General features: G+C 47.8%; 1 protein-coding gene across 8 annotated transcripts in view; it reads right to left on the reverse strand.

Annotated features, from left to right (window-relative positions):
• Nucleotides 1–27,356, reverse strand: part of celf5a (cugbp, Elav-like family member 5a) — a 180,917-nt gene that overhangs the window by 30,873 nt on the left and 122,688 nt on the right. For 5 of the 8 annotated variants that reach the window (XM_076039484.1, XM_076039487.1, XM_076039485.1 and 2 more), the window contains exons 4-5: nucleotides 7,748–7,876; nucleotides 4,974–5,053 (exon numbers count right to left, since the gene is read on the reverse strand). In XM_076039484.1, coding sequence (XP_075895599.1) covers nucleotides 4,974–5,053; nucleotides 7,748–7,876 — 209 coding nt within the window. The remainder of the gene's footprint in view (nucleotides 1–4,973; nucleotides 5,054–7,747; nucleotides 7,877–27,356) is intronic. The other 3 variants (XM_076039486.1, XM_076039488.1, XM_076039482.1) reach the window with 1 other exon arrangement.

Below are 27,356 nucleotides of genomic sequence, written 5' to 3' on the forward strand. Positions count from 1 at the left end.
CCCGGCTCATGACTCTAAGAGCCGCTAGCGAATCTACAGTAAGTCAATAAAGGAACAATCATGTCTCTCCTCCGATAAGCAGCTTCTTGGCTGCTCAACTGCGTTTGCAACTTTTTACGAAAAGGCTCAGCGTCGGAATTAAAAACGTATTGTTGCTTCTTTTTTTTTCTTTCCTTCCAAACAAAACTAAGTGTTTCCCTACGGCCCCACCCCCATCCCCTCACAGCTGCATCCACATGGGTCTGTGTGCTGACTTTGCAACCCTGCTGATTCTCCTCGGGACACCTGAACGCCGCCGCTGGTCGGCTAAGCGTCTGCTGCCGCGTTTGTTTATCTGGCAGCTCCGCCCGGTCGGGCCTGACGGCGTATCAGTGATCCGGATCTCCGGCGCTATAAAGGGAGAAGGATGAAGTGTGAAGTAAAAGTCTCATTAAATTTTTAAGCCGCCAAGTGCGAGCGAAGCACATAGACTTGAATTCATGCGCACAGACCCACACGCACGGGCGCACACGCGCGCGTGTGAACCAAACGGGGACGTCTGCCTCTTTGCAGCTGCTTCCTAGGATAGACAAGGTTTTTTTTTTCTGTGGATGCAAGGTTAGTTAGATAGTTAGATAGTTCAACACCTACCTCGCCGATTCGTCGATCACAGGTATATATTTTATTTACAGCCAGCCAAAAAAAAAAAAAAAAACTTCTCATATTTTAATTACACATGCTGCTGTTGCATGTATTATCGTCCCTCGGAACAACATCTAAACGAACAACTCGACTCTGATCATTGCATTTAGCCACAGCAGTTGGTATAGGAGGCTGCGATATAAGAATATAACATTGCATGTCATGCAATTATTATCATAAGAAGAATTCTGTTATGACCCCTCCGGCTTGTTTATAACATCCCTGCTGAACTTCACTGTTGAAAAACTAGAAGGTTTCAAATGAGAAGGTTGACTAATGAGTACAGAAGATCTATTATTCATGTGAAATCGCTGTAGAAAAGACACGTTAGTTCACTGAAGGCAACACAAGATTGTAGTTGATGACTGACATCAACCAGAATTTCAATATTGTCATTGCATAGCGGCAGTTGATTGAGAGTCTCCTGGCATTATCTTCTGTTTTTTAATTAAAAGCAGCGATATATTGAACTTCATTGCAAGTTCAATGTCTTATGTAGGATCAAATCCTGGCGCTCTCTTGCGTGCGTTTGTGTCATCCCTTTGGCTGGTGCACGCAAGCGTTGTTATACGTAGGTACACATCAAGATCCGGGATAAGGCCAATTCTATTGTGGTCAGAGTTACGACTCAGGCACAAACAGTTGTTAGTCATCGCCACGATAGCGAGACAAACGTGGGCTGATGCGCTTCAATAACTCACACACTCACACCGACTCACTCACACACTGACAGCGCGTCGTAGTTGTAGCTGTTGCCCCATAATTGTGCATAAATGAATATGCATGCTGCTAAATATGCACAAACACACACACACACACACACACACACACACACACAGACACACACACACACAGAAGCGCACTTGCCTTTTTGCACCAACTAACAGTCTTATTATTTGCATACATATGTGTTTTGCAATCATGCTGAACTCGTCGTCCTCTCCTGACTCACACACGTGAGGCGTTCCGCACCACACACTTGAGCGCTAAAGATCTATTACATCGAGTGCATGAAGTGCACAAAGTGCATTCTCATTGAGAAGCACATTTAAAAAGAAAATGCACTACGCCATTGCTGCGTTCAAAAGTTGAGTACATAACGATGGACGCTTCACACCCGGAGTGAACAACATATTAGCAAAAGAGCCTGCTAGCTAACGTACCCTGAGCCGAAGCGCTAACAGTGCTGCGTGTAACTGCTTCTTCATTTTCACCGTCTGTTTGCAATTTCACGCTGAAAATGCAATAGAAGAGGAAGAGGTTGTTAAAAAAAAATTACCACTTCTGGTGAACAGGAAAAAAACGGCGGCGCACCATCTGGTGCGACAACAACCGCCCGCATCGAGATGAGTGCGCCGCACAATAAGGCTGCAGCCATGAAGTGCACTGACGGAAGTGTGCAATTTGGACCACAGTCATGTTACATACGCATAAAAAGCCCTCCCCCTCCCCTCTGCTACTATTTCCCCTCCCCCTCACCCCCACTCCCACTTTATATGAATAACACAAATGTATTCAGCTCCTCCAGGCTGGAAAACAAGATCAGTCAGCAGGACTCTGACCCTTGCCTGTGGCTGTACAAGCCCATGACAGCGAAACCCAGAGAGCAGCTACACGAGGAGAGTGCCTTTGTGTGTTTTTCGGGCATTTACCAATGCACGGAGGCGAGCGTCTGCGTCTGCGTCAGTGTTAGCGTTAGCGTGCAGATGAGGCCGAAGGAACCGCATGTCGCGTTTTGCCATTGGAGGGGTTGGAGCTGCTGCAGTCGGTCTGCGTATCAATATTCAGCACATCAGACTGAGAACCAGCGGCCCGGGATGTATTTTCCCGGTCACTTCACTGGGTCCGGGCCGACGGCTGAGGCTCTGGTGTGGCAGCAGGAATTTGCCCACAGTCACACATGCACTTGTTTGTCTTACTTCATGGGAAGCATTAATCAGTAGCTGCGTTTCCATGACAGTTGTTTGCAAAGTAAAAGCAATATTTGTAAAAAATTTCGTACAATCAGGCATCAAGAGAGCGTCAAAACGCTTTAGCGATATTTGAGAGGTTTTCCAAAGTTTAGGTGTTTCATTACCAGTTTTTTATTGCTATTGTTATTGCTATTGTTATTAGTGGAGGAAACGAGGAGGATTGAAAGCTGCGGATAAACTTTGCAAACGTGCCTTTCTTCATCTTTTTCCCATTTTTTTTTTTTTTTTAAATTGTATCATGTCAGTAGATCCTTTTTTTTCTTCCCTAAAACTTTATGTCAATGCATTAGTGCAGTGCCAGCAGCGGTGCACGTTGTCACTGGTGACCTCACTTCAGTCGGCACGAATTTAAACAGAAACAGGATGTATGGTTCCGAGACATTTATTCATTTCTTTATTTACTTATTTGCAGGATCCTTCCAACATTGATAGGCACTGTGCTGTGAAGAGCACGGTCCTGCTGAGGGGTAATGGTCCACTAATCTCCACCATGCAGGCGCACCGTGCCCTCGCAGGCAGCCACAGGATATGAGATGCTGATCAGATTTCTATAATCAATTTACCAGAGCAGAGGGTATAAATCCTGTCCATTCACTCGTTCTCACCCCCGCCGGTACCCCCCCACCCCCAAACCTGGCCACCTCCCTCTAAAACTCTCTCTCCACCCCCTCCCCTGCTTATAGTTAGATGAATAATTCAGCAGCTAATGTGGTGAAAGGTGGAGTAAACAAGTCTATTGCCTAATATCCCGAGAGCCTGCCAAAGACACAGGAGGAGTGAGGACGGCGAGCGTGCACAGACAGCAGGATGGGCCCCAACACGGAGCGCGGCTACCGACACAGAATGGACCTGCGGAGTCGTTCCTCGTGACCTGCGGTCATTTGCACTTAGATTGATTCGAGGGTTGCAACAAAATGGCAACCCCCCCCACCCACCCCCCGCTTTACTTCCTCTCTGTGTTTTCCACTTGTGAGCAACACATTGCTAATGAAATCACGCGGAGAAACACACAACATCTGTGAGGCAGAGACCAAACCCCCCCCACCCCCCCCCCGCCTTTTTTTTTCTTTCTCCAAGGCAAAAGTTCTGAAAAACAGCTTCGATTTATTTACTCTATTTATTATTGAGCTTTTATTTTGACACAGCCAGGCACACGGGCGGCACGCCTCAACGCGAGCCACATACAAATGAGCAGAGGGGGAAGAAAAAAAAAACTCCCCGAAAAAGCCGATAGAATCGAGAGGACACGCCGCGCTTACATAAGGAGCGAATGTAATCCCACACTGGAGTTACACTCAGTGATTATGCGAGCAGAACTACTGATTGATGACTCACCCCAAATTCAATTATCATCCTAAACAGCTTTATCTGGAAATTAGATTTGATTTTTTTCTTTTCTATTTTAGCGCAATGTTAATTAAAGACCCAGAAGGTTATTTTGGATTGTATCTAATTCTACTTCGGGGATATTTCGGAGGTTGCAGTTCTCTGTGAAAACCTTAGTTTTTTGTAATACCTCGAGGGTGAAGGTTGAACTATTCACAGCTCAGACTCAAATAGATAGACAATGCATGAATGGGATGTGCATGAATGTAAAGCTCCCCAAGTTTTGAAAGGTCTCAAAAAAAGAAAACAAATTAAAAATATTAGGGGTTGTGTAAATTTCCAGGATGTGGTCGGAGTAAATTCTATCAGTCTGTTCTGGCGTCACTGCTTGATGGTCCAACATGAGCACAGAATCATTTGTTATAATTAAAGGAAACAGAGGTTGCAAACAATAAACAAATGAAGCAGTGACAAGTTAATGTCGGTGTTAGTGGATCTGTTTTCAATGGCTGTGACTAATGAGGGCTTCACTGGTCTCCAAGTGTTTATGGACTACTTTTCTTTTTCTCCTCTGGCTTCTTATTTTTTATTCGACTCCCAGAGAGCCCAACTCAAGAGTTCAAGAGTTGCTTGGACTGTCTGTCTGTCTGTGTAAAAAAGGTCTCCTCTTGGTTGGTGTGTTGCTGGTGCTGCTCCTCGACATGTTGCCAGAACTCACCAGAAAGCTGTCGGCAGCATAAACAAGTGAGTTCGGTGTTTTTTTTAATGCAAGTTATTTCGAAAATGTGTTTTATTTCCATAACTTGGAAATCTAACAAGTTTATTTGCACAGAGACAAATAGATAAACAATTTTGGGGGGAATTGGAGGATTTTTTTCTAGCTTGCCTGCGTGCATGCGTACCTGCATGTGTGTGTGTGTGTGTGTGTGTGTGTGTGTGTGTGTGTGTGTGTGTGTGTGTGTGTGTGTGTGAAGGAGAGGGCAGTATACTCACAGGCATGGTCTGGCTGCCGTGGAGGGCACTGATTGCAGACTGAGCCTCAGTGTGTGTGGAGAACTTGACAAAGGCACAGCCTGGAGGAGAGAGAGAGAGCAGAGGAACACACACACGCACGCACACACACACACACACACACACACACACACACACACACACACGCACAGACACAGACACACAGACGCACGTATTAAGTATCCGATAATAAATCATGTGATTTGCTCTGCTGTATTAACGGAGGACGCTGAATTCTATCTAACGTGGTCTCCTTGCTCAGCAGGCAGCTCCACTCCGAGCATTAGGCGCTCAGACAGGCAAGCAGAGAGCTGCAGGCTGGAGATTGCACTGATGAAGCAGAAAAGCATGCTATTTAGCAGCACATGGCTGCCTGTGCATATTAAATACTCGCTAAACAGGCTAAAGTCTTGGTGGAGGAAAAAAAAAAAACACAATCCACCCTTGTTGAGGACACGCCATCTATTGTTTGTGCACGTTTTTTTTTTCTCCAGTCGATATGTATGAACAGCAGCGGAGGGGAGAAAAAGGCGCTGTAATTTAAAGCTGTAGTGCAGTGGGTCGGGTCTGAGTTGAATAAAATGCAGTTTATTGTTTGAATTACAGACTTGTTGTTGGCGCCGCACGCCTCTAAAACACGTCTCCACAATGATTGGATGAGAGTGGTGGGGTCGGGGGGGCTGCTGGTAGGGGTGGTTCGGGGTCGGAGCCGAGCAGAGGATCAAGTCACCATGCGGCAACCCCCCCCCGGGTTTGTTGGCGTGAAGCGGCAGCTCCAGCCGCCGAGCCGCCGCGTCCATCTCGTAATTACGGCCCATTTCGCCTAATTTCATTTCATCTGAAGTTTCTTTTCAATTCTTATTAAATCTTTCATACACCATTCTTCTTATCATCCATCCTGCTTGACCCGGCCGCCCCGCCTTTCTTCTTCCCTAATGGGCTCACCCTTGGTGGACACAAGCCAATCAAGATGCCCATTCAAGCTGTCAAACGGCCCACCCTTTACCGAAGATACGGACAGAAAGGAGCAGGAGCTCGGTGCCATCAGGGGCTCTTTTTTTCTTTTTCTTTTAAAAGCAGCCGTGATTTACATTCTGCTAGATTTAAACTTACTTGCTCTCAAAATATCCCCCATTTTCAACATGTGGGTGTGATTATACTAGAATAAGAGACAAAACAGCAAGAGAGTCACCAGGAGAAGTCATCCTGCTCCTTGCAAACTCTAGAAGTCACTGACATCAGAAACACAATCATACAGATGCAATAATGTATGTAATGGTTTCTAGAACTGATGTATGTTTTATGTTGTACTGCAACGTTATAGAAAAGCCCGACCAGAGACTGGAGTTGAGAATTAGCATTAGCTGTAAACTCTATATGCATCACATCAGCTGCAAGCTTGTCACTATGTTTGACTGCATTGTCCATGTCAAATAAATAAGTAAGTGAATAAATAGATAAATAAATCAATAATTAAACAAATAATTGAGAATATTAAAAATTGCTCAAAATTAGCCATAGTTGCAATGGAGCGTAGCTTAACGTGAGCATCATGTACGGAATAAGTAGGAAGCGCGCCTTAAAGTTTCCGAGAGCACTCCAGTAAACTTTCTTCCCGCGAGCGGAAACTTCGCCTGGCCGTTTCTCCTCCTCACGCTGGGGACACACGAATTGTTTTGACATCCCTCCTCCTCCTCCAAACCACTGCAGAGTGAGAGCACTCTGGCTTCAGACCCCCTCAGATATAATTCCACAGCAATTTCCATAAGCACCGGCTGGGGTATAGAGGCTTTAGAGACATGAAACGCCGCCGCTCCTTTTTGCTCTTTGCCGCGTGTCAGAGGGAAAGCGATTCCTCCGAAAGTTTTCAGTAGTTGGGCGGAATTAAAAAAGACGGAGAAGGGGAAGGATTGTGAGATATCAACGCCGAGGCGGCGGGTTACAGTGGAGGCCCGCGGTGCACCCACAGGATAGAAATCCTTCAGATTGACACTAAATGATGGGAGAGGAATCATCGCGGCACCTTTAGAGGAGTTTCTATTTCCTGTTGAGGGGAAAAAAGTTTGAGGAGGCACAGTCAGCATTTAAAAAAGTAGCAGCATTTTTTTTTTGTTTAAAAGAAAAAAAGTCTGCATTTGATGGGATTATCATGATAATGTGTCTTGGTTTGTTTACTGGCGCCGGTTACATTTTCCTTTCTTTTTTTAACAAAAGTTCTTCTTTAAAGAGCTTTATGACAGATTATCCTCTGATCTAATTCAAACTTTAGTGTTTTCCGTCAAATACAGCTCAAATCTATGGTTATCCCCTTTAATGTCTTCAAATAATGACGTTTTCTCTGCTTTCCTCCCGAAACAAAAGAGAGATGGTTCCTCTTCCTCGCCGGCAGAACAAAAGAAAAGCAAAAAGCTAATTATTCACTTCATGTCTCCGGTATCCCTTACTAGAAAGTCAGATATCAAAATACCAGTGTTTGATACATCAGGTTTTTTTCTTTTTTCTTGCGATGCATCTCGGAGACGATTAGCATATTAAACAGCAGAGCGTGAAAATGTTGCTCATTAAAAAAAAAGAAACAAACAAACACACACACACAGTCCGAGAGTGAGGAAATGCTATCTGACCCACATTTGAATCCTGGGTCGCACACATATTTCCCACAAGCCGGCCGAGTGGCGGACGCTGGCGCTCGCCGCCGCCACTGCGTCTCCGGCCGGTGACCCAAATGACAGTGACAAGCACGGGGCTCCGCCTACCTTTGCTGTTTCCGTCAGGCCCTCTGAGGACCGTGCACTCCTCGATGACTCCGTAGGGCTCGAAGAGGCGGTACACGTCCTCCTCGGTCTGCTGTTTGTTCAGCATCCCCACGAACAACTTCCTGTCTTCTGAAAGAAAAAAAAAAGAAAAAAAAAACAGGACAGGGGGTTGGGGGGGCGTTAGACCTCCTGGACAGGACAGACATAATCCCACAAAGCCTTAATAAAAGCACTTTTTTTCTTTCTTTTTTTTTTTTTTTTACCTCCCAGACATACACACACAGACCTTTTTTTCTTCTTCTTCTTTTAACAGCAAAGTAATTGCTGAGATTTTTTCTTCTCCTCTCTCTTTAAAAAACACTGGCCGTCTTCAGTCACATTGCATTATCCCCTTTTGCAAGACTGATCATTTTAATCTGCGCTATAACTGGGTTTAGTCCCGTATGAGTGCACACACAGTAGCTGCAGGAGCTGTGGGGTTGGGTGGGGGAGGTGGGGCGGGGCTAATGAAGAGGTCTCACACGGACAGACACAGACAGACAGACAGACTGATGACAATGACCATGTCCATGGACCCATTAAAAAAAAAAAAAAATCACCAGCAGCTCCACAGACGTGTGGAGATGCGACAATTTACCAGCTGGAAATTATTTCTCCTGCAACTCGCCTCCTCCTCCTCCTCCTCCTCCTCCTCCTCCTCTTCATCTCTCTCTCCCTCTCTCTGCTAATTGCTGCTGATCCAGTGTTTTTTTTTTTTCCGTAGCCGGTGAACTACTTCGGTGCGCTGTGACGGCGAACAATGCCGCGCGTCTCCGTGCCTCCTGGCCGCTCGCGGGAGAGAAGAGACGCGGCGTGAATAACGCTGACTTTTCAATAGGCCGGCCGGCCGGCGCCGAGCTATTGAGTCCTGTTTTTCACGCTGCGGGATGTGATCTTTACCTTGACCCCCCGCGCACTGTGTTTACTGATGTACTCTGGCCTTGTATGATTAATGCTGCGGCGCTCGCATGCCTCTGCAGGCGGCGGCGGTGGCGGCGGTGCTGAAACCTTCTCTTCAACACACACACACACACACACACACACACACACATTTTCTCTCCAACTCTGACCTGCAACGTCGCAGCCGAGGGAGGCAGCGAGGAGACGTCCGGAACGACGACTCGGAGCGCCGTGTCGCTCCCTGACCTCAGACTCCAGCCGATACCCACAATCCTCCAGCGGGGGGAGGAGAGGGGGGAGGGGAGGTCCAGCTTGTGGGTTTCAGCACCCAGCGCCACCTATGATGCACCTCTAAAATAATCACCCGTGTCAGGGTGTTGTCTCAGGAGGGGCGTCCCCCCGGTGCCGGGGCCCCTTATTGCATGTGGCAGGATCAGAGGCTATGTATCATCATGGAAGTGATGCAATGTGACATCTGTCAGGGTGGATTGGAGAGCATTTATCTGCAAAGAAAAAAAAAAAAAAAAAACAGGGAAGCCCTGAACTGGAAAATGAAAGGCCAAGATGGTCCTTCCTTCCTTTCGCTGGAAGGTGAATATAAATTCCGAGGTTGGGTAAGGGAGAGGGGAGGGGGGAAGGGAGGTGCGCACGCACATACACACACAGCGCCAAGGACCACACACGCATCTGCAGCGGTGACGCGTGTTCTGCCTGCACTTTGGCTGCAACCGCCATTAGCAAACAGGAGATGAGCTCCAGATAGCTGAAGTGAAGTAATGTAAGACACGAGTTGCACGTGCCGAGAGGAGCCAGCAAGCTGCCGATCTACCGTGCGATGCCATCGCATTACCACTTTCATTCCATTTCGTTCAATCACAGATTCACAATTTTGCAAAAATGCTGATGAAGCACCCAGCAGGAGTCAGTCGGTAATCAAAGTCATCAGTCACAGCATTGTGTAAAGCAGAGTGTCAATCTTCTCGTGCTGGAACCGGTCTTGACCGGTCTGGGCCAATAGCATGTAACCTAAAAATGAAGGTTTTTCTTGCAGTTGCAGTTCAACACAGCAGAAAATATTTTGAGCAAAACTGTCCCGATATGCAAGTATTTGGTGTCTCCGACATCCACTTCCGTTAGACTCCATCCACAAATTCGATCCGCGGCGACACGGCGGTGCTGTTTCTGTGCGGACTGTGTCCCAGCTTCTTCCCACAGTGCTGAAACGTGCACGCGAGGCTAATTAGCAACTCCAAAATTGAGAGCATGCACGACCCTGGGACACATCTGCAATGTGTGTGACTCTGCCCAGGCAGAAGACGGACAGAAGGCAGACAGAAGTTCAACTCACGCCATCTAGATGCAATGACGCCACGTATTATTAGTTCATCTTAAACTGGACTAAAATCCTCTTTTCCGTTTTACACAAGGTTTTCCGGACCTTTGTGTTCGAACCTGCACAACATGCAGGATGTGACCGTCAATAGGCAGCTCCCCCGGTAGCTCCAGCGCCATTCTAAAGGAGCTAAATGTGGCTGCGAAGCGATAGCGGACGGTCGGAGCTTTCCGGAGGTTCCGCCGCGCCGGCTCCGAACTAAAATGCCGCCTTGGGAACGTAGGTGCCGTGTTCATCGACATCTGAAACATTATCTCGTTTGTCTACAAGCACGGCGGCACGGGCTGTGTGCAAACAGACACACGGAGTGTGCAAATCACCCCGCAGCCATTTACACAAATCTACGAGGGTAGGTGGGTGTGAAGGGAGGGAGGAAGGCGGGGTGAGAAATATTACACAAAACTCGGATGCTCTTCTTCTTTCTCACCCCCGAGGTGGTGTGCAGAAGAATGTCTCTCCTGCCTTGACCGAGCACAAATTATACACAAAAACAGTTCCTTGTTCCAATCTCAACTCTCCTGCAACTCTAATGAATCTTTCATTTTTCCAGGGCAGCTCACGTCTACTGCCGTCAACGCTGTTTTCCGCCTGAACGGCAAATAGAAAAAGGCCGAAGAGCCTGAAAGACGAGGTACAGGGAACTGGGAGCGGAATGATGAATAAAAAGAAACTGCGGTGAAATGGCAACCTTCCATCCACCAGCCACTTCTGCTTTCGCCACCTGGGCTTTCACTATTTTTTCCTCCTGATTTATGCTACTCAGCTGCTAACAAGGCCGTGCAGCAGGTTTGTCAGCTGCGTTTTTCAGCCTCCTGCCCAACACAGGCTGCAGGAAAATCTGCACGGATTCTTATTTCCATCAGTCTCGCTGCCCTAAAGGGCCGGTGGAGGGCTTCGCATTTTTATTCTCGCCATTCCTTAAATAAATAAGTGAACGCGACACACAGATGGAATGCCAGAAGTCAGAGGCTTGAAGTCATTATTGGACTGGACGTGTGGCTTCGGGGATGAGAAGTGCTGCCAGCGCCAAGCGTGTGGTCAGCTGAGTAACCACAGTCAGCCACAGTGGGGGACTGCTGACTCGTGGAAAAAATAAATAAATAAAATGAGCCTCAACACCACATTCATGTGTCAACAATCTGGAATGCAACAGCAAAGTCTCTTTTCCTATTGTCAAATAAAAAAAGGAGCCAAAGGTCAAGTAACAAGATCGCGGACTGATGTTTTTAACCACTGAAAAATGCATTATTCATATGTACTATTAATATTTAGTAAAATACCCCATTTATCTATTAAAAAGTCATCATGAGGGCCAACACAACCTGACCCTTTGAAAAAAAAAAGAAGAAGAAGTACAGGACACGTAAATGTACAAGTAAATGTTAAGTGCACATATCTTTGCGCTCATTAATAATTCATTTACTGGGGGGAGGGAAAAAAAAAAAAAGGACTACAACTGGCTCTGAATTTAATGAGTCCGATGGAAGCAGCCACAAAGCTCGGCTGGCCTGCTCGGCCTTAATTGGGTGTGATCAGTATCAGTGGCCTGAGAGTTTTTACTCATTGGACGGGAAGCTACTCTGAACTGGACCTCTGGGCCAGAATCAGCGCCGCTTTTGCATAATTAACGAGCCAGTCTCGTCAGGATTGGCTCCTGGATGAATCCCGTTTTACGCATCCGTCAGAGCCGGCTGTCAATCAAACACGACCGCGGGTCAAGATGAAATTTCACGCTTAGTCCGAGTCCGAGTCCGGTTCCGACCGCTTCCTGCGCACCTGCGGGAGGTGAAGACCGCCGGCCGCGTTGACGGAATGGAAACGAGACGAGGAATTACGAGGCTGAGCCTTAAACGAAGGCACCCCGACAACATAAGTACCGTCCTTAATTAGAGCGCCTTCCCTGCTCTCCAGTGTTTACAGTGGAAACGGCGCCACCTAAACAATCCGGGGCTCTGATAACCGGCGTTGAGACTCATTTACAGCTCACTTTGTCAGAGGGGCCCGTGCACGCCTTCATTGTGACGCACGCCGCCGCCCTGAAACTCACCCCCCATCATGTTTAATTTACTCCGAGTTTGCTAAACAGATGCTTGTTTGGAATAAATGCATCGGAAATTAAACTGCAGAAATAATGAAATGGCTGCTCGCTGCCTGGTTATGCATACTGAAGATTACTGCGTCCATTTGGGCCCTTTTAAATCAATATGAGCCTTTCAGCGTGAGCGCATTGCCCCCCCCCAATCCCTCCCTCACCTCCACCCCAACCCCCACCGCGCAAGTCTCTGAGTTAGCGCACTAAAGCAAATTATGTATCCGTAATATTTCATATCTCCATTCTTCATGGCGCAGCCCTGACAACTACAGCGTGTGTGTGATAAGCAGACGCGGCTGTAATTTTCGTCCATATAAACGCGCTGCCGAGCGCCCCGCCGCCCTCCCCTCAGCTGATGCTTCTGTGACATCACGTTTATTCCCGCTGCAGGTTTCGGAGGGGGGTCTCCAATCTGGGTGCGGCGTGAAAAGGAGGCGAGAGAAATCGTTTTCTGCACGCCCCATTTTGGCGCCGCAGACCGGTGAGAGTTTTGCCGCTGGAAATAGGTTTTTGGGCGCTTTGCTCTGTTGTGACCCAAACTCTAGTTTGCTCGCTTGGAAAGTCCTCTGGTCCGCCCAAAAATGGCAGGTATCGGGCAAGAGGCCGACCGCAACGCAAGGCATCATGGGTAAATACAACCTCAGCGACTTAGGCCTTGTTCAGACTGCCAGCCAAAATCCAATTTTTAGACCATCCAGATTGGAACCGGATAGCGACGCAATACCCAATGCGCTAGACCTGTTAGATTGGTCAATAAGGTGGTCCAGTCTGAACTGAACCAGATCCAGTTTGGACACTTGCTAAAAACAGTGTGGACAGTCAGCCCTAAAAATCAGATTTGAGGAGAAATCTGATTGGAATCAGATTCGCCTGCAGTCTGAATGCAGCCTAAGTGTGTGCAGTGAGTCGCTGTTGCATTAACCGGTTAACAGCAATGACGAGCGAGGTTTATTGTTTACTGTTTGCCTTGACTGTGCATTCAGTAATCCTTGACGCGGCGCCATCTGCTGGCGAGGAGGGCAAACACGTTCAAAGGAGCCCCCAATTGTACAGATTCTCGCGGGCTGCTTAGTGTGAAAAATTGGTGTTATTCGGTAGCAACTGCCCTCAGTTTATGAAGCAAAAAGGGAGAGAGACGGATACAGGGAGGAGCAGAAGCTGGTTAGGAGAGGCCGGCTGAGTGAAAGAAAGAGTCATGGAGGGAGGGAGGGAAGGGGGAAGTAGGGTGGGAGTCAGTGAGGGAGACAGGAAGAACAACCACCAGCGTAAGTTGTTCTTTAGCTCTTAATAAGGCAGGACGGATGAAGAAGAGGAAACGACGGGAGCTGGTAAATCATTGTCTGCTGTGGAGAAAAAAGGGAATGGCGAGAGGGGGGAGGAGTGGGGAGGGGGGATGGGGGGATGGGGGGAGGGGGGAGAGAAGCAAAGCATCAAGCGCCTCAGGTGCTCTCTCCGCTTTTTGAAATTTCCCATCTCTGTCTGTCTCCCTTTCAGTCGCTGCAAACAGCAGCGCGCTGGAAGCAGAGAGCAGAGAGATACTGTGACACGGCGAGAGAGTCGGGGGAGGGGGAGGGGGGCACTTGACAGAAGGATGGCGAGGTTGCCATGGCAACCACTTATACAGCCGGCTGTCAGTCATGTTTCGGTGGAGTTTAGAGAGCGGAGGGAAGGAGTGAAGGAGTCGGAGGAGGGAAGGGTGAGGGGAGGAGGGGGTGGGGGGTGTGGTCATTTTTCCATCTGTCGGCTGCAGCCAGAGTGTAAATTTGACTGTCAGGCTTTGGAGATAAGGACAAATTATGAACAATATTACCCGGCCGATAAAAGGGAACAATAATGAATGGATAAATATATTAAAAACCAAATGAGATAGCATCCAGGCAGAAACAGGAGGAGGGTTTGGGAGGGTGGGGTGGGGGGAGGGGGGTTTGGTGGGGGAGGGGGGGTTGGGCAGAGGCAAAAGCCATCCAGGTTTTCTCATTTGGAAGGGGAGATAAGAGGCGGCGAGGAGGGGAAGGATCCAGCGCATTAGCGCTACCAACTGTAGCGTGCTTCCTTCTAGGCAGGCAGGCAGGCAGGCAGGCAGGCAGGCAGGCGGAGGAGAAAAATCAAAATCACTTTGTAGCAGCGGCAAAACATGGGCGGCTTCCTCATTCGCACCTCCTCCTCCACCTCCTCCTCCTCCTCCTCTCCTTCGCCAGCTTATTATACTTCTCCAACGAGCAGGGCGCCCCACAATAACAGTGTCAGCATGTGTTCGGGCGTAAAAAAGAAAAACACTCACACACACACACACACACACACACACACACACAGACACACACACAGACACACACACACACACACACACAGACACAATGGAATGAAATTAATTAACCCGAAGAGATCACAGCGCTTAGCCAGTGGAATTTAATCCAATTTATTACATATAGGGATCTGACTGGGCTGGTGCTGGCGTAATGGGATGGCGACTATGGATGCGTGTTTATGTGTGTGTGTGTGTGTGTGTGTGTGTGTGTGTGTGTGTGTGTGTGTGTGTGTGCGTGGTGTGAGATTGTGTCGTGCGACGGGTGTCACTCCCACTAGGATTATGGAGGCCACAGCTGCACGTAGCAACATGTAGCATCCATTACTCGTGTGTAATTACGACAAAGCAGCGTGTAATAATTAATACACGCATCCGTGTGTGTGTGTGTGTGTGTGTGTGTGTGTGTGTGTGTGTGTATTTATGTGTTTTCCAGGGATGTGAGGCAGAAAGCAGTCCAATAAACAGCATCCGTTTTTTCTTTTTTAGGTCAAGGTTGATTTTTCTAAGACGGCCGACGCCACAAATAGAGGCATCAGCCAGTCACTCTCAGCGAGGAAGCAGGCAGCAAGTTCCATCTGCAGGCCGTTAAACTGGCGGGTGGGGAGGATTATTTAAGTTTCTCCGGCAAATTAAAATGTGCGCAGTATCTCGGCGGCCGCCTTTTGAAGTCGGCGCGGCGACTCACTCAGCCATCAGCCGACTGGAAGACCCGCCGCCGCCAACCGGCCCCCCTAATGAGGAAGATGCTTATTTGTGCTGTTTCACTCGCGCAACATCAGAGACGCTGCTCGCTAAAAAAAAAAAAAAGGAAAAAAAAAAAGAAAAGCAGCGGAGCCCAGACAACAATGCGGCAGCTTTTTTTTTTTTTTTTTTTTACTCTTTTCCCGGAGAGTCATTAAATGCGGTGCTCCCTCCCTGTTGTGCAATTCTGAGCACCAAAGCGACGCAACGCAGGACTTCCATTGACACACATATTAGCGGAAACGTAACGCAAGGAGAATCGTGCGAGGCTGAACCACTATTTATTATTAAAAAGCAAAAAAACGAAACAAAAAAGCAGAACTATGCTACTATGCTACTACACTGTGCACTAGAGCAGGGCTTTGCATTGATTTAGTACATAATCCGTCTCTGATTATATTTTTACTTATTTATTTTTGGTTTGTTTGTTTCTTTCACTGCTCCGCGAGCTGCAGCACAGACCTGATGTCATCGTTTCATCATTACTGGGCGTCAGGGCGGCTCATTTAGCAGATCAGCCGCGGCGCATAAAAGCCATGGGTTAAAACGCCACCGAGCAACCATACGTGTTTGTGCGCGCGAGGCCTCCATAGCTGCCGCGCCGAAGGAGCCGCACTTCCCCTCGCTGAGCACTCCTCTGGGACAGATTAAGCCTCCCTGCCTTGGCGTACATGTAAGCACACATAAGTGCACCGAGACGGGACTACTTATATAAACACACAGAATATAGGCTGGTGGAGAGCGAGAGAGAGAGAGAGAGAGAGAGAGAGAGAGGAGAGACTCGCTCATCCGACGCCATAACCTCCGACAGAGAGCGTTTTCAAAAGAACAAAAAGCGTTAAGCGGCTGCTCCAATTAGCTCTGAAAAACCACAAAGAAGAAAAGAGACACTAGAACTGAGAGAAAGAAGCTATAGCTGTTTTTCAGTAGTTTCTCTTTAAAGGAACAACAAAAAACAACGCTGGACGGCTCTTCTCAGTGTGTTGTTCTGAAGTCCAAACTGGTTTTATGGTCAAAGTTTTTCCGTGAAACACTGCAGCGTTCATAAAGAATTTCCCATAAGAACACAAATCTGACTGGTCTGCTTACAAATGCAAAACAATCCAATGGCCATTCAATATTCAATACTTTTTCAATGGGCTCTCGGCCAGATGGAGACTTCCTGTTGGTCTGCAAACACACAATAAGCAACCACATTCGTCAGTCCGTCCATTTTCCATCACCACTTGTACTGCACTGAGGGTGAAGGCAGAGCCACACCCCAGTCAAGTCACTGGTTTATCATGTATATAGCGCCACATGTATAGGAAGACAAACAAGCAATCGCACTCACACAGACGTATGTAGAGTTTCCAGTCAGCCTAATGTGTGCAGGAAGCTGCGAGAACACACACACACACACACACACACACACACACACACACACACACACACACACAGAACATGCAAACTCCACACAGAAAGGCTTCGGGTCTGGAAATCGAACCTGCGACCTTCTTGCAGTGAGGAAACAATGCTAACTGCCGCACCACCGCCGTGTCAACTGGGAAAGCAGCAGCAGTGCATCCATTCTAAAGTTGGCTGCTGCCAACGTGCGCCGTTTATAACCGCACATGCATCAAAATTCACAGTATAGAACGAGGCTGAAAACACTTCCTGCAAACAAAAGCTGTGTGTGTGTGTGTGTGTGTGTGTGTGTGTGTGTGTGTGTGTGTGTGTGTGTGTGTGGGAGGCAGCGGCCCTGTGGCGTATTAGTCCGGTCAAAGAGCTCCGGATCAGACTGTTACGTGTTACCAAACATCGGGCTCATGGGACGTGAGCTTTCTGCAGCCCGACCGCGCACGTTTCCTCCTGGCACGGCAGCCGAGTCCAGTCCAACTCTGGGAGGGATTTCAGACGGCGGCGGCGCCGGCGGGCAGCAGGCTTGACGGCTATCAGGAGTGACACCTGAAAGACTCCCACGCACATGTGTACGTGCACACCTGCATGTGCACACACGTTGGTTGGTAGGTTCACGGTAAAATTACACATATATATGTGTACATATATATGTACATATATGCATACATACATATATATTTCTAGATTCTAGAATATTTTGACCTGACTTTTATTTTGTGCATGAATTAATTTCACCTCTGAGAGTCGTCGTCTAACTATTGCACTTGGCGGTGTCAATAAAGAAGCATTCAAATAGGAATAGGCACAAGGATTGTGCATGAAAAAAAAATTATTCCAACTTTAAAGTAAAAAAAAACAAAACAATACAGCTCACTTGTGGGAATTATTTTGAAGAAGCTGGCAGATGATGTCATCAGCTTGGCGCTTTAAGCAGCATCTCGGCCTCCTGACCTTTAGATTCACCTAAATTCCTCCACGTGACAAAACGTCCGACATGTGCACTGCGCGAGCAAATACACCGTGCGAGCGGTTTCACTCACTCCCTCGATGCAGTAAACAGTTTCCTCCGGGCCACCGACACACGCACACACACGCACTCACACGCACTCACACGCACTCACGCACACACACGCGCGTTCCCAGACAGAAACGCAGAAAGGAGAAGAATAGGTGGAGGAATTGGCCCCGAAATGTTTTATCTCCATCGTATACGTCTCAGCAAATTTACGCCTGATGCGATAACAAATGTAAAATATTACTCACAGTCGAATTCGGTTGCGTTCGCCGCCGAGGCCATAAATCCCGAAACTGCTGCGCGGCATGTATGCGTACTGTATATAAACATTTACAATGTGGCAGAGCTATTTATATTGTCTGCCTTCATAATGCCATCTGAAGGGCATTTTGGCATCCGTTATGATATGGATTTCCCCCCTCGGTCCAACACCCCCACCCATCCACCATCGCTCAACCTCCCCCACCCCCACCCCCACCCTAATTTTCTCCCGCTTCTTCCCGTTTATTGCGATTCTTCATTCGTGTCCAGATTGTGTTTCCGTACAGTGGAATTGGTCTTTTACCTTTGGCAGTATTTAACACAGCGCCAGCCTGTTTCTTAATTATTTTCTCATCGCTCCGCTGACACTGATTCATGAGGGGACCGCTGGCCACGCCCCCCCCTCGGCCGGCCCAGCTCAACCAACCCCAACGCCTCTTTTCCGTGTGAATCCCTTTGCCGTTTCCCTCTCCGGTTCTTTCCTTGTGCCGCACATCTAAAATACTGTTGTTGTTGTTTTTCTTCTACTTGCCTGTTTCTCAGTTTTGCCCCCCCCCCCCCCCTGCTGGCCGATCTCCAATCCGTCTCCCTCCTCTAAAAATTACATCCTGATTATCTGGGGTGGTTAATGAGTTACCTTCACAGTGACTCGTTCGTCTTCACGGTTGCTCTCGAGTAATTACCTTTTTTTTTGCTCTCCCTCCCTCTCCCTTTCTCTCTCTCCCTCTCTCTCCCTCTCTCCTCCCCACTTACACGGAAAGGGACAAAATTGGCTACACCGAGAGACAACAAACTTCATTATGTGCCGGGCCAAATGAGCTCCATGGTATCCTGCCCTCCTCTTCTCCTCACCGTGTTAAAAATAGAGTACAATTCCAATATCCCCTCTCTGTTTCGCCGCTGCGATTTTATTAGATATAGAGCCTTGGCGAGGAAATAACTGCTGGCAGAGGAGGGATCGCACAGAGAGGCTGAGCCAGTTGGACCGAGCGGCACACGGATGGAAGAAAAAAAAATTAAAAGAAATATAGGTGAACATGCAGGTATGGCGGCAAACAAACTCAGGTGGTCAAAATATTGATTGAAACTGGTCAGTTTTTATAATTATACCCAGAATAGACAGAATATAATATATTTACTTATACCAAATGTTTCTTACTTTCAATTCCATTCATTTACCAATTGAATTGAACTGGTTTTATTGCTATAATGTTAATGTATTGTGTGTTTTTACCTTTTTAATTGTACTGTGGACATGCAAGAAGGATTGTTTGGAAGTTGAATTTGATTTCTTTTTCCCCTTTTGGAAACAAAAAATAAAAAGTAAGAAAAAAAGGACAGAAAAAGGAGGACAAGCCGGAATCCAGGAGGAGGCTTAGCAGCGGGCCGCCGAGGGTCCGTGCCCAGGTCCAGCTGAGGGGAGAGAAGGAGGACGCGGCAGAATATGCAGCTATCTCTCCGAGGCTTTGTCTGGCCGAGCAACTGAGCTGGCAGATGACTCTGCTGCACACGGACAAAAGAGGCTTACAGGCCTCCCCTGCGTGTCCCCCTCCGCCCCTCCCTCCCCCTCATGGTCGGGGGTGGGGGTGGGGGGGACACGAGGTGAGCTGCAGCACTTCACCTGCTGAGACTCACCGGAGTCAAAGTTGGATTTGAAGTTTTTTTTTTTTTTTTTTTTTTTCCCTCCGCGCACAAGACGACAACACACCCCAGATCACATCATCCCTTGACTTGAAAGCCCTGCTGCGAGCGAGTCACACTGCTGCTGCTGCTGCTTCTTTTCACATTTTACCACTTCCATATGATTATTTTGAGACAATTCGTGATAGATGACACGATGCTATACTTGGTGCTGCTGCTGCTGCTGCTGCCGCTGCACGCCTGGCCTCTGTAGTGCCGACACGACCGCAGGGGAAGCAGCCAAACCCTGTCAGTCACTCCGACAGCCACACTCTCTTATCGGCTCTCTGCCGGGTAAGGCTGCACTTTAATTAGGCCAGAAGGTCAATCAACGCCGCCGTTCGCAAACTGAAAGCGTTTCATGATGTGGGACAACAGCACTGTTGTGGGGGAGCCCGAGGCGAACGCACAAACGGAGCTCCTTCAGCCTCTGTTCTCATCTTCTTCTCTTTTTTTTATCTGCAGTCCTCCTATTTCTACTCCTATAAGCCGTCAGAGCTGCCGCGATGCCAAACAAATGAATAGCTTGAAAGGTTTCCAGAAATACTTGGTGTGATGTCAGTGAAGGCGATGGAATCAAGAACGCCCTGTGGATTACTTGGTTTTTGACACAAAGAAAACCTGACTTGACACACACACACACACACAAACAAACAGCGCTGACTCTACTGACTACTGCAGGCTTGTCAGCATCACCGTTAACCACGAGGAGGGAAGGTGTGTTGTCATCTTCATTAGTGCGCACATTACTGTGATGAGGCAGCATCACACGTGCATGACACACTTTTTCTTTTTTCGCTCCCCTCCTGTTTCGCTGCAAAGAATATTCCACCCTGGAGGAACAAAACAAACTAAAAACATCCAATCTTACAATCCCATTTGCTCAGCATGATTGGATTCGTACTTTGCAATTTAATATATTTTTAAAAGCGAAAAAAATCAGAAACAAATTGTCCCCTTTTTAGAAGGTGCCTTTAGAGTGAAAGATTAGTTTAGAGACTTTATTGATCTTCAGGAGGAATTCGCACAAAAATGGCCAATGTTTGCGCTTCATTCACATGTTGAAACATTATGACATGAGTGTTACTCTCATTGCAAATGTGGCAAAATATCAGTGTGTTGATAATACAATACAACAAAATAATCGACAACATTGTAATTGGAAGGTTTTAGACCTGCATAAGTGCTGAGCTGCGCCGCCATGAGAAATATATTGAAATGGCCATGTAGTTAGGATGGACCATGTCTGATCTCTCCACACACACACACACACAGCAGTATTTTGTAATGGCCCCTAACATCCAAATGCACAGGACAGGTGCCCCTCCAAAAAAGCAAGAGGCGGTGATATAACCTGTCGACATAAGAAGATTTCAGCCAGTCAGACGCCTGAATAAAAGTGAGAACGACAGGTGAGAGCGCAGCCGGGCGGGAAGACGCTGTGAGGACCGACAGTGAAGTTAGTAACTATTAAACTGGAGTGAACAAAGAGACAAGGAAAAAAACGCAGTTTGAATCCTCTTGTCCGGACCGCGGTGGGAGGAGACGTACGTGGGAGAGGAAAAGTCGCGCGAACAAAAGCGACATGAAACAAATGGGCTCACAAAAGACAGGGAGGAAGTTTTCCAAAACTTCTGGTTTTCGTGACTAAAATAAAGTGGTTTTTGTTTGTGGAACGAATGGTGAAGGGAAAAAAAATAGCGTTAGCATTAGCATTAGCGTTACGTTCGTCCTCCTCGGCCTCAGTTTTCTCGACGGCTCACGTCTTAGCCGCTCAACACACAATGACGTATCGCAAGTGTCTGCACGTTTGACAGTTGCGGCTATGAGCAAGTGAAATTGTAAGTCGGTATGAGGTTCTACATGGCACAATATTTAAAATGCATGATTTAGTTTAAGTTTAGAGACGTCCTCACACGAAGGAGACGTCTCGTAACAGTCGCTGCTGAAACCCGACGAGGGTCGCATCGCAAATTGAGTCTGTATCCCAGCAGACGACACCAGCGAGGGCAAGGAAGGAATTTGGACCTGTCAAGTTAATACCTAATATCATTAGATGGCTAAAAAAGAGACCTTTTTTTTCCCTCTCAGCAACTCAGGCAGATGGCCTTTTCCTCTGGCTTTCTATCTCCAACTCTCTACCCTGACAAACCTCATACAGTAAGCATTTTAATTCCCTCTGACCTTTACTGATCTCACCGAGGCTCTTTTTTGCCCCGTAGCTCAGGGCCAAAACAAAATGAAATTTGAATTTCAGCTCGGAATAATTTAAGATGATCCGCCCTTTTTTTTTTTTTTCTTCTCCTGCGTGGGAAGTCTGAGCTATTTTGTAGTTTGGGCACCGGCGCTCGACCAAATAGACCGTCAATTTCTTTCTTCCTCTCCCGCCTGTGGGGCTGCGGGACCAAGGTGAGGTCTGGGGAGCTGGGGGTTGCGGGGGAGAGTGAAAAAGTGTCCCAACTACTGTGTGTGTGTGTGTGTGTGTGTGTGTGTGTGTGTGTGGGCACAAACAGAGACGCGCTCGTGCTCCCGACTGGAGCACACAGAGCACCAGAGGGCTGCTGTGTGCGGCGCCGGGCGGAGAAGTGCCACGTCAGCAGGTGCCACCGAGGAGTTCAGAGGGAAGGAAGGAGCTAAATAGTATAAAAAAGTGAGCGTGTGATGAAAAATGCATGGGGGAGAGAGGAGAGAGAGGGGGAGGAGAGCGGGGGACAGCGGCGCCTTGTACACAACTTTGTGCCGAGGAGCTCCTGCGAGGCTCCTCGCGCTCTTTATCTGCTTTCCTCTTGCAGCGCCACGCCGCTCTTTGGACCACACACACACACACACACACACACACACACACACACACGCCTTTAAACAAACAAGAGTTGGAGGAGTTTTCTACAAACTGTGCAGACACACTTTTAATAGTTTAGTTGAAATTAAACAAGGTTATATTTCACAAAAACCCGCTTATGTTGACAGGGCATAGCGTCTATCAAAGACTGGAACCTCACAGACAGAAGGCTGCGGGTTCGATTCCCAAGCCCAAGGCCTCCACACAGTCCCAAGACTTGCACTGGAGGCCAACTGGCAGCTTTAAACTGGCGACTCGGACGTCGGTAAACTGGGAACTTGTCCCCACGGCAACTGGGATGGACTCCAGCACCAGCTGCCATCCGAGGCACTGGTAATAGAAGATGGATGAATGGAGTATCAATCAAATCAATCAATAGTGAATCAATAGTTTTTAATACTTTTATTAAAAGCAACATCTGGGAGCTTATGAAATATATGTCGTTATGTTTGGAAAATAACGTCCCTGGTAAAATTAGTCAGATCCAATCATGTGATCCACTGAGTACTGAGTGAGTACTACTACTACTGTAGTGTATATATACTCAACTGTATATCATACCTGGAGCTGGTTTAAAGTGCAGCAGGATCATCACATTGCCTTTGAAAGGTATCATTGGGTATTTTTTTGTTTTATTTATCATCGTCCTTTGAAGTTGTAAACAGGCCAATCTGAGTGAATGGCTCCATGTTCACGCTCCAAGCAGGACATAAAGGTGGAGCAGCCCATTGCTTCTGGACGTGCACAAAACAAGGCGGGGTGAGTCAGACTTTTGTTTCGGTAGAACAACTCACAACATTGTATTTACTCCATCCAACTTCAGCCTCTCTGTCTGTGTCCCGCCCACGTTTGTGTGCTGAGCCAATGTTTTAAAAGTGCACCATGATGACTGACATGAGGTGGATCTTGTTCAGATTCAAGTAAAAAATAATGGAAAAAAAAACGACACGTTGCTCTTTTCACCCTTACAGACGCGGCGGTGCGTTAATCTGCCGGGAGAGGACGGCGAGCGGCGAACACGTCGCCGAGCGTAAAGGTCAGCTATCAGCTCAGAGGCTGAATTTAAGGTAAACCGCTTACTGGCATCTTCGCAGTAAAGCTTCCGCTCCGGTAAGAAGCCAGTGTTGGCATAATGGATCTGTTTTTAAGATGATAAACCGTCATATTATTGGGCTAAGGAGTTGTTTTAATCTTTCCTAATCTCCTTCATCAGCTCAATCAACCACGCCACCCCTTCGCCGCCCCCCAGGGGGTAATGGGGGTGTCCGAGCGGTGGTGGGCGGGGGAAAAAGGGGGGGGGAGGGTTGTTTGAGACGTGTCGCCAAATGGCTTAAGCCACGTCAGAGGCGGCGGCGGCCGTCTGCATTTCAAATGTCAATTGTGGACCGTCGCCGGCAAATTGAGGGATTATCTGAAATTAGCTCAGTTAATTCATCATCTTAAAGGGCATTTGCTCGCCTGCTGATTAGCTACTGTACACACTTGTCAATTAGGGCTCCCCGGAGAGACGCTCCCGCCCAGGGGAGGCTGCGCCCACATCGGATGCACGCGCACGCAGGCGGCCGAGGGGGAGGGGATTAAGCAGACGCGGCCCGTCCCGATTGGCCGCCGAGAATCGGGCATCTTTTTCTTTCATACACGGAGGCAATAAAAGAGTTTGATACTGGCGGCGCACGGGAGTGGGCGGCGTGCTCGGTGGAGACGGGGGCTGCGCAGATGTTTTGATTTCTGGAGGGAGGGAGGAAAAAAAAAGTATATAGAAAAATCGATGCGCGAGCCTGTGCATGGAGAGGCCAAGTGGAGGCCACAGCACTGACCTCTCCACAGGTTTCTATTCTCACACTTCTGTTGCTACGATACTGGATTCAGCTCCGACTTGGCGAGGAGCGGCCGGCAGACGTGCACCGTTTTTATATGTAATTTTATCAATAGGCAGCTTATTAACGTTAATGTAGGCTTGTGTTATTAATAGCGCGGCTGGAGGATAATTCCGGTTGTTTACGTGTTTTCCTTGCGGATGCCTGTTGCCTGTCGACCGTCGTCATTATTAAAATCTTAAAGCTGCTTTCTTTTGTTAATCCAGGGAGCCGCTGGAGACGAGCGGGAGGGGCAGTGCCAAAATTCTTTTTTGAGAACGAGCTTTTAAAATGACGCGCGTTTGCTAAAAATAATAACGCAACGGTGGAAAGCACATTTTCGGGGGAAGGAGAAAAAAAAAAAAAATGAACATTGTGGAGAAAGCCAGAGGTGTCGACAAGGAAAAGTCGAGCTGCCACTTTGACGCTATTTTTAGGTCGAACCAACCGAGAGGCAGCGCCAAAGTGTCGAGCGAAGGTGAAGTTCGTTAGCGACAGACTTCGGCGCGACGACGCGTGCGTGTTTTGTCACGCGATCACTTGCGCGAGTCTCATTTGTGCGGATCCATAGTGTAGAGCGGCGCCTTTCTAATCCTTTCCCTGTGTACCGCAGTCGCCGTTACACCTAATTAGCGCCACCTTTTATTCCAGCTGAAAACCCGCTCGACTCATTAGGTGCTCGGAATGAAAAAGCTACCGGTTTAATCCTACGGGGGCAGCACGTGGCGTTCCTATTTCCAATTCTTCTTTTTTTTTCTCTCTCTCTCTCTCTCTTTTGTTGCTGTTCATTCCCCCCAAAAGGCCCCCTGAAGCGAAAATTGCCGTTAAATAAAGTCCAACCTGGACTGAGGGACTTTTTCATTCAAGCACAACAGCCTGTTACCTTCTCCCCTCAGCCCCGACTTCGCCGAAAGGAGGCTCGGTCAGGCCGCTAACCGCCAGATTAATCTCCAGCTGCACTTTAGCAAATAGAGGTTTTCCCCAAAGCCGGAGCCGAGAGAAATCGAGGAGACTTTCATTACAAACCCTGCAAACAACAGCAAACGTGGCGGCGGTGACGACTGCTGAGCGTCCAGGAGGAGTCGCTCCGACGCCGACGTCCCTCTGATATGTCTTTTTTTTTTTTTTTACACGCAACACGGCGGAGAGTATTTCAAACTTTTTTTTTTTTTTTTTAAGCTTCAAAGAGTTTAAGCATAGCGATGTAGCGCTGTCGGGGGCGGAGCCACTTCACAAAGATTACATGAGAAATATCTCTCCGTCTGTTTGTCACTGTTAACCGAGACTTGGCGGCGCCGCGCAAAGTTAATCCACTCCGCCGATAACCGGCGGAGCCGAGCGTAAGATTAGACTTTTTTTTTCTTTTTTTTTCTTACCATCAAATAAGATTTTTTTTTTGTCTCGTCAACATTTTTTTGTTCAAATCGTCAGACCAGCCCCCTTCATGCCGGATCGCTCCGACTCTGACTGAGGCGAGTGAAGTCGGAGCCTTCACCAACTTTTCCGAAAATTATTCCTTTCAAAACGTAAAAGGTAACAGAGAGATTTAACACCTAGATTCTTGTTGAACGGCCCTAACCTTGTGTATTGAGACGGATAAACCAGCATGTGTGTGTGTGAGTTTGGGGGGAATAAAAATGTGAGAGAAGCCAAAGTCGGAGTAAAACTAACTTTTGGGCTCAACTTCTGAAACTACGGAATGGAGCAGGAAGGAAAACACAAATGCTGCAGCTGGACTGTTTCTATGAAATTCAATTTAATTTTCTCTCGCTGACCTGCAGCGGCGGGGAGAAATCAATGCAGCCCAGAGTGAAACGTTTTAATGTGAGAGATGGCAGCAACGGTCCCTCCGACGCTGCGCTTGCTTTTGAAAGATAACTTTGTGAGAGACGAATCGGCCCAGAGACACTTTGCCGTTGCGCAACCAGGGGCCTCGATCAGCCCCGATTCATCGACTGGTCTGCAGAGAGACCGCATGGGCACGAAGAGTGACGCTGCACGGTGCACCTTCAGTAGGAAAACCCAAGTTCCTTCTTGTCTCATTTGCCCACAAAACAAGATGAAACGGGCTAACACGGTTTCTGCAGCGACGGGGCAGCCTCCGGTGTAAAAGGCTGCGCCGCAAGATATTTACACAAACAGCCCAAAAAAAAAAAAAAGGGACAGAAGGAAAACACACGGTGATTTCCCAGAACTGCCTCAGTGCGCACAGAGAGAAACAACCTGTCTGCTGATGTGTGTCCATCTATCCATCTATCTATCTATCTATCTATCTATCTATCTATTTATCTATCTATCTGCCTTAAAATGCCATTGAAATGTGTTAAAAGTCAAAGTTTGCTCACAGCCTGGAAGAAATGAAAAGAAAGTAACAAAGGAAAATAAAATATATATAGAGAGAAGAGATAAATGTGACCTCACACATCATAATGACCTCATCTGCTGCCCCTACAGGCTCCTCCCATTATGGTAAACATCTCTAAAATTATTGTCAAGCCACACTTGTGTCTCCCCCACCAGGACAAAGACCTTTAGCTCCTGACGTGAGTCCGAGAGAAAATGAAAAAAAAAAAAAAAAGGCCAAATAAGTATTGACGCGTGAAAGCCTCATCAGCCTCAACCACCCACCCCACCCCACCCCCAGAAAGAAAGAAAAAAACACTTTTTCCTTTTCCTCTTGGAAGAGAAGAAAGCGTTCAAGGCCCCCGAGATTGTCAGGTGTGATTTTTCATCTGGCCTTCTTTGAGGCGCGAGGAAACCTGAAAGGCCGCCGTTACAGCAGTTTAGTAAGCGTCCCATCTCCAAATTGGGGCCGTTTCAGATGTGGCGCGGCGCTCAGACCTCCTGGGATCCTCGGCTTTGTGCCGCCTGGATCCCACCGTGTCTGCCGGCCGGGATTGAAATTGCAAAAGCTTTTTTTTTTTTCCTCCCCCTTTCTTTTCTTTTTTTGTCCTCTCCCTCTTTACAACGAGGCGCCACCCTTCTTTACCAGCCGACGTAGCCTTCCCACGATGCAGCGCGGCTGTCGCTGACTATATTTTCCAACCCCTTCAACCCCCCTTTTCTTAAACGAAGCCCTGGCGCTGT

Source organism: Nelusetta ayraudi, unplaced genomic scaffold, assembly GCF_046127955.1.
Source record: "Nelusetta ayraudi isolate G7.1 ecotype Tasmania unplaced genomic scaffold, CSIRO-AGI_Nayr_v1 ptg000059l, whole genome shotgun sequence".
In the NCBI taxonomy this organism is placed as follows: domain Eukaryota; kingdom Metazoa; phylum Chordata; class Actinopteri; order Tetraodontiformes; family Monacanthidae; genus Nelusetta; species Nelusetta ayraudi.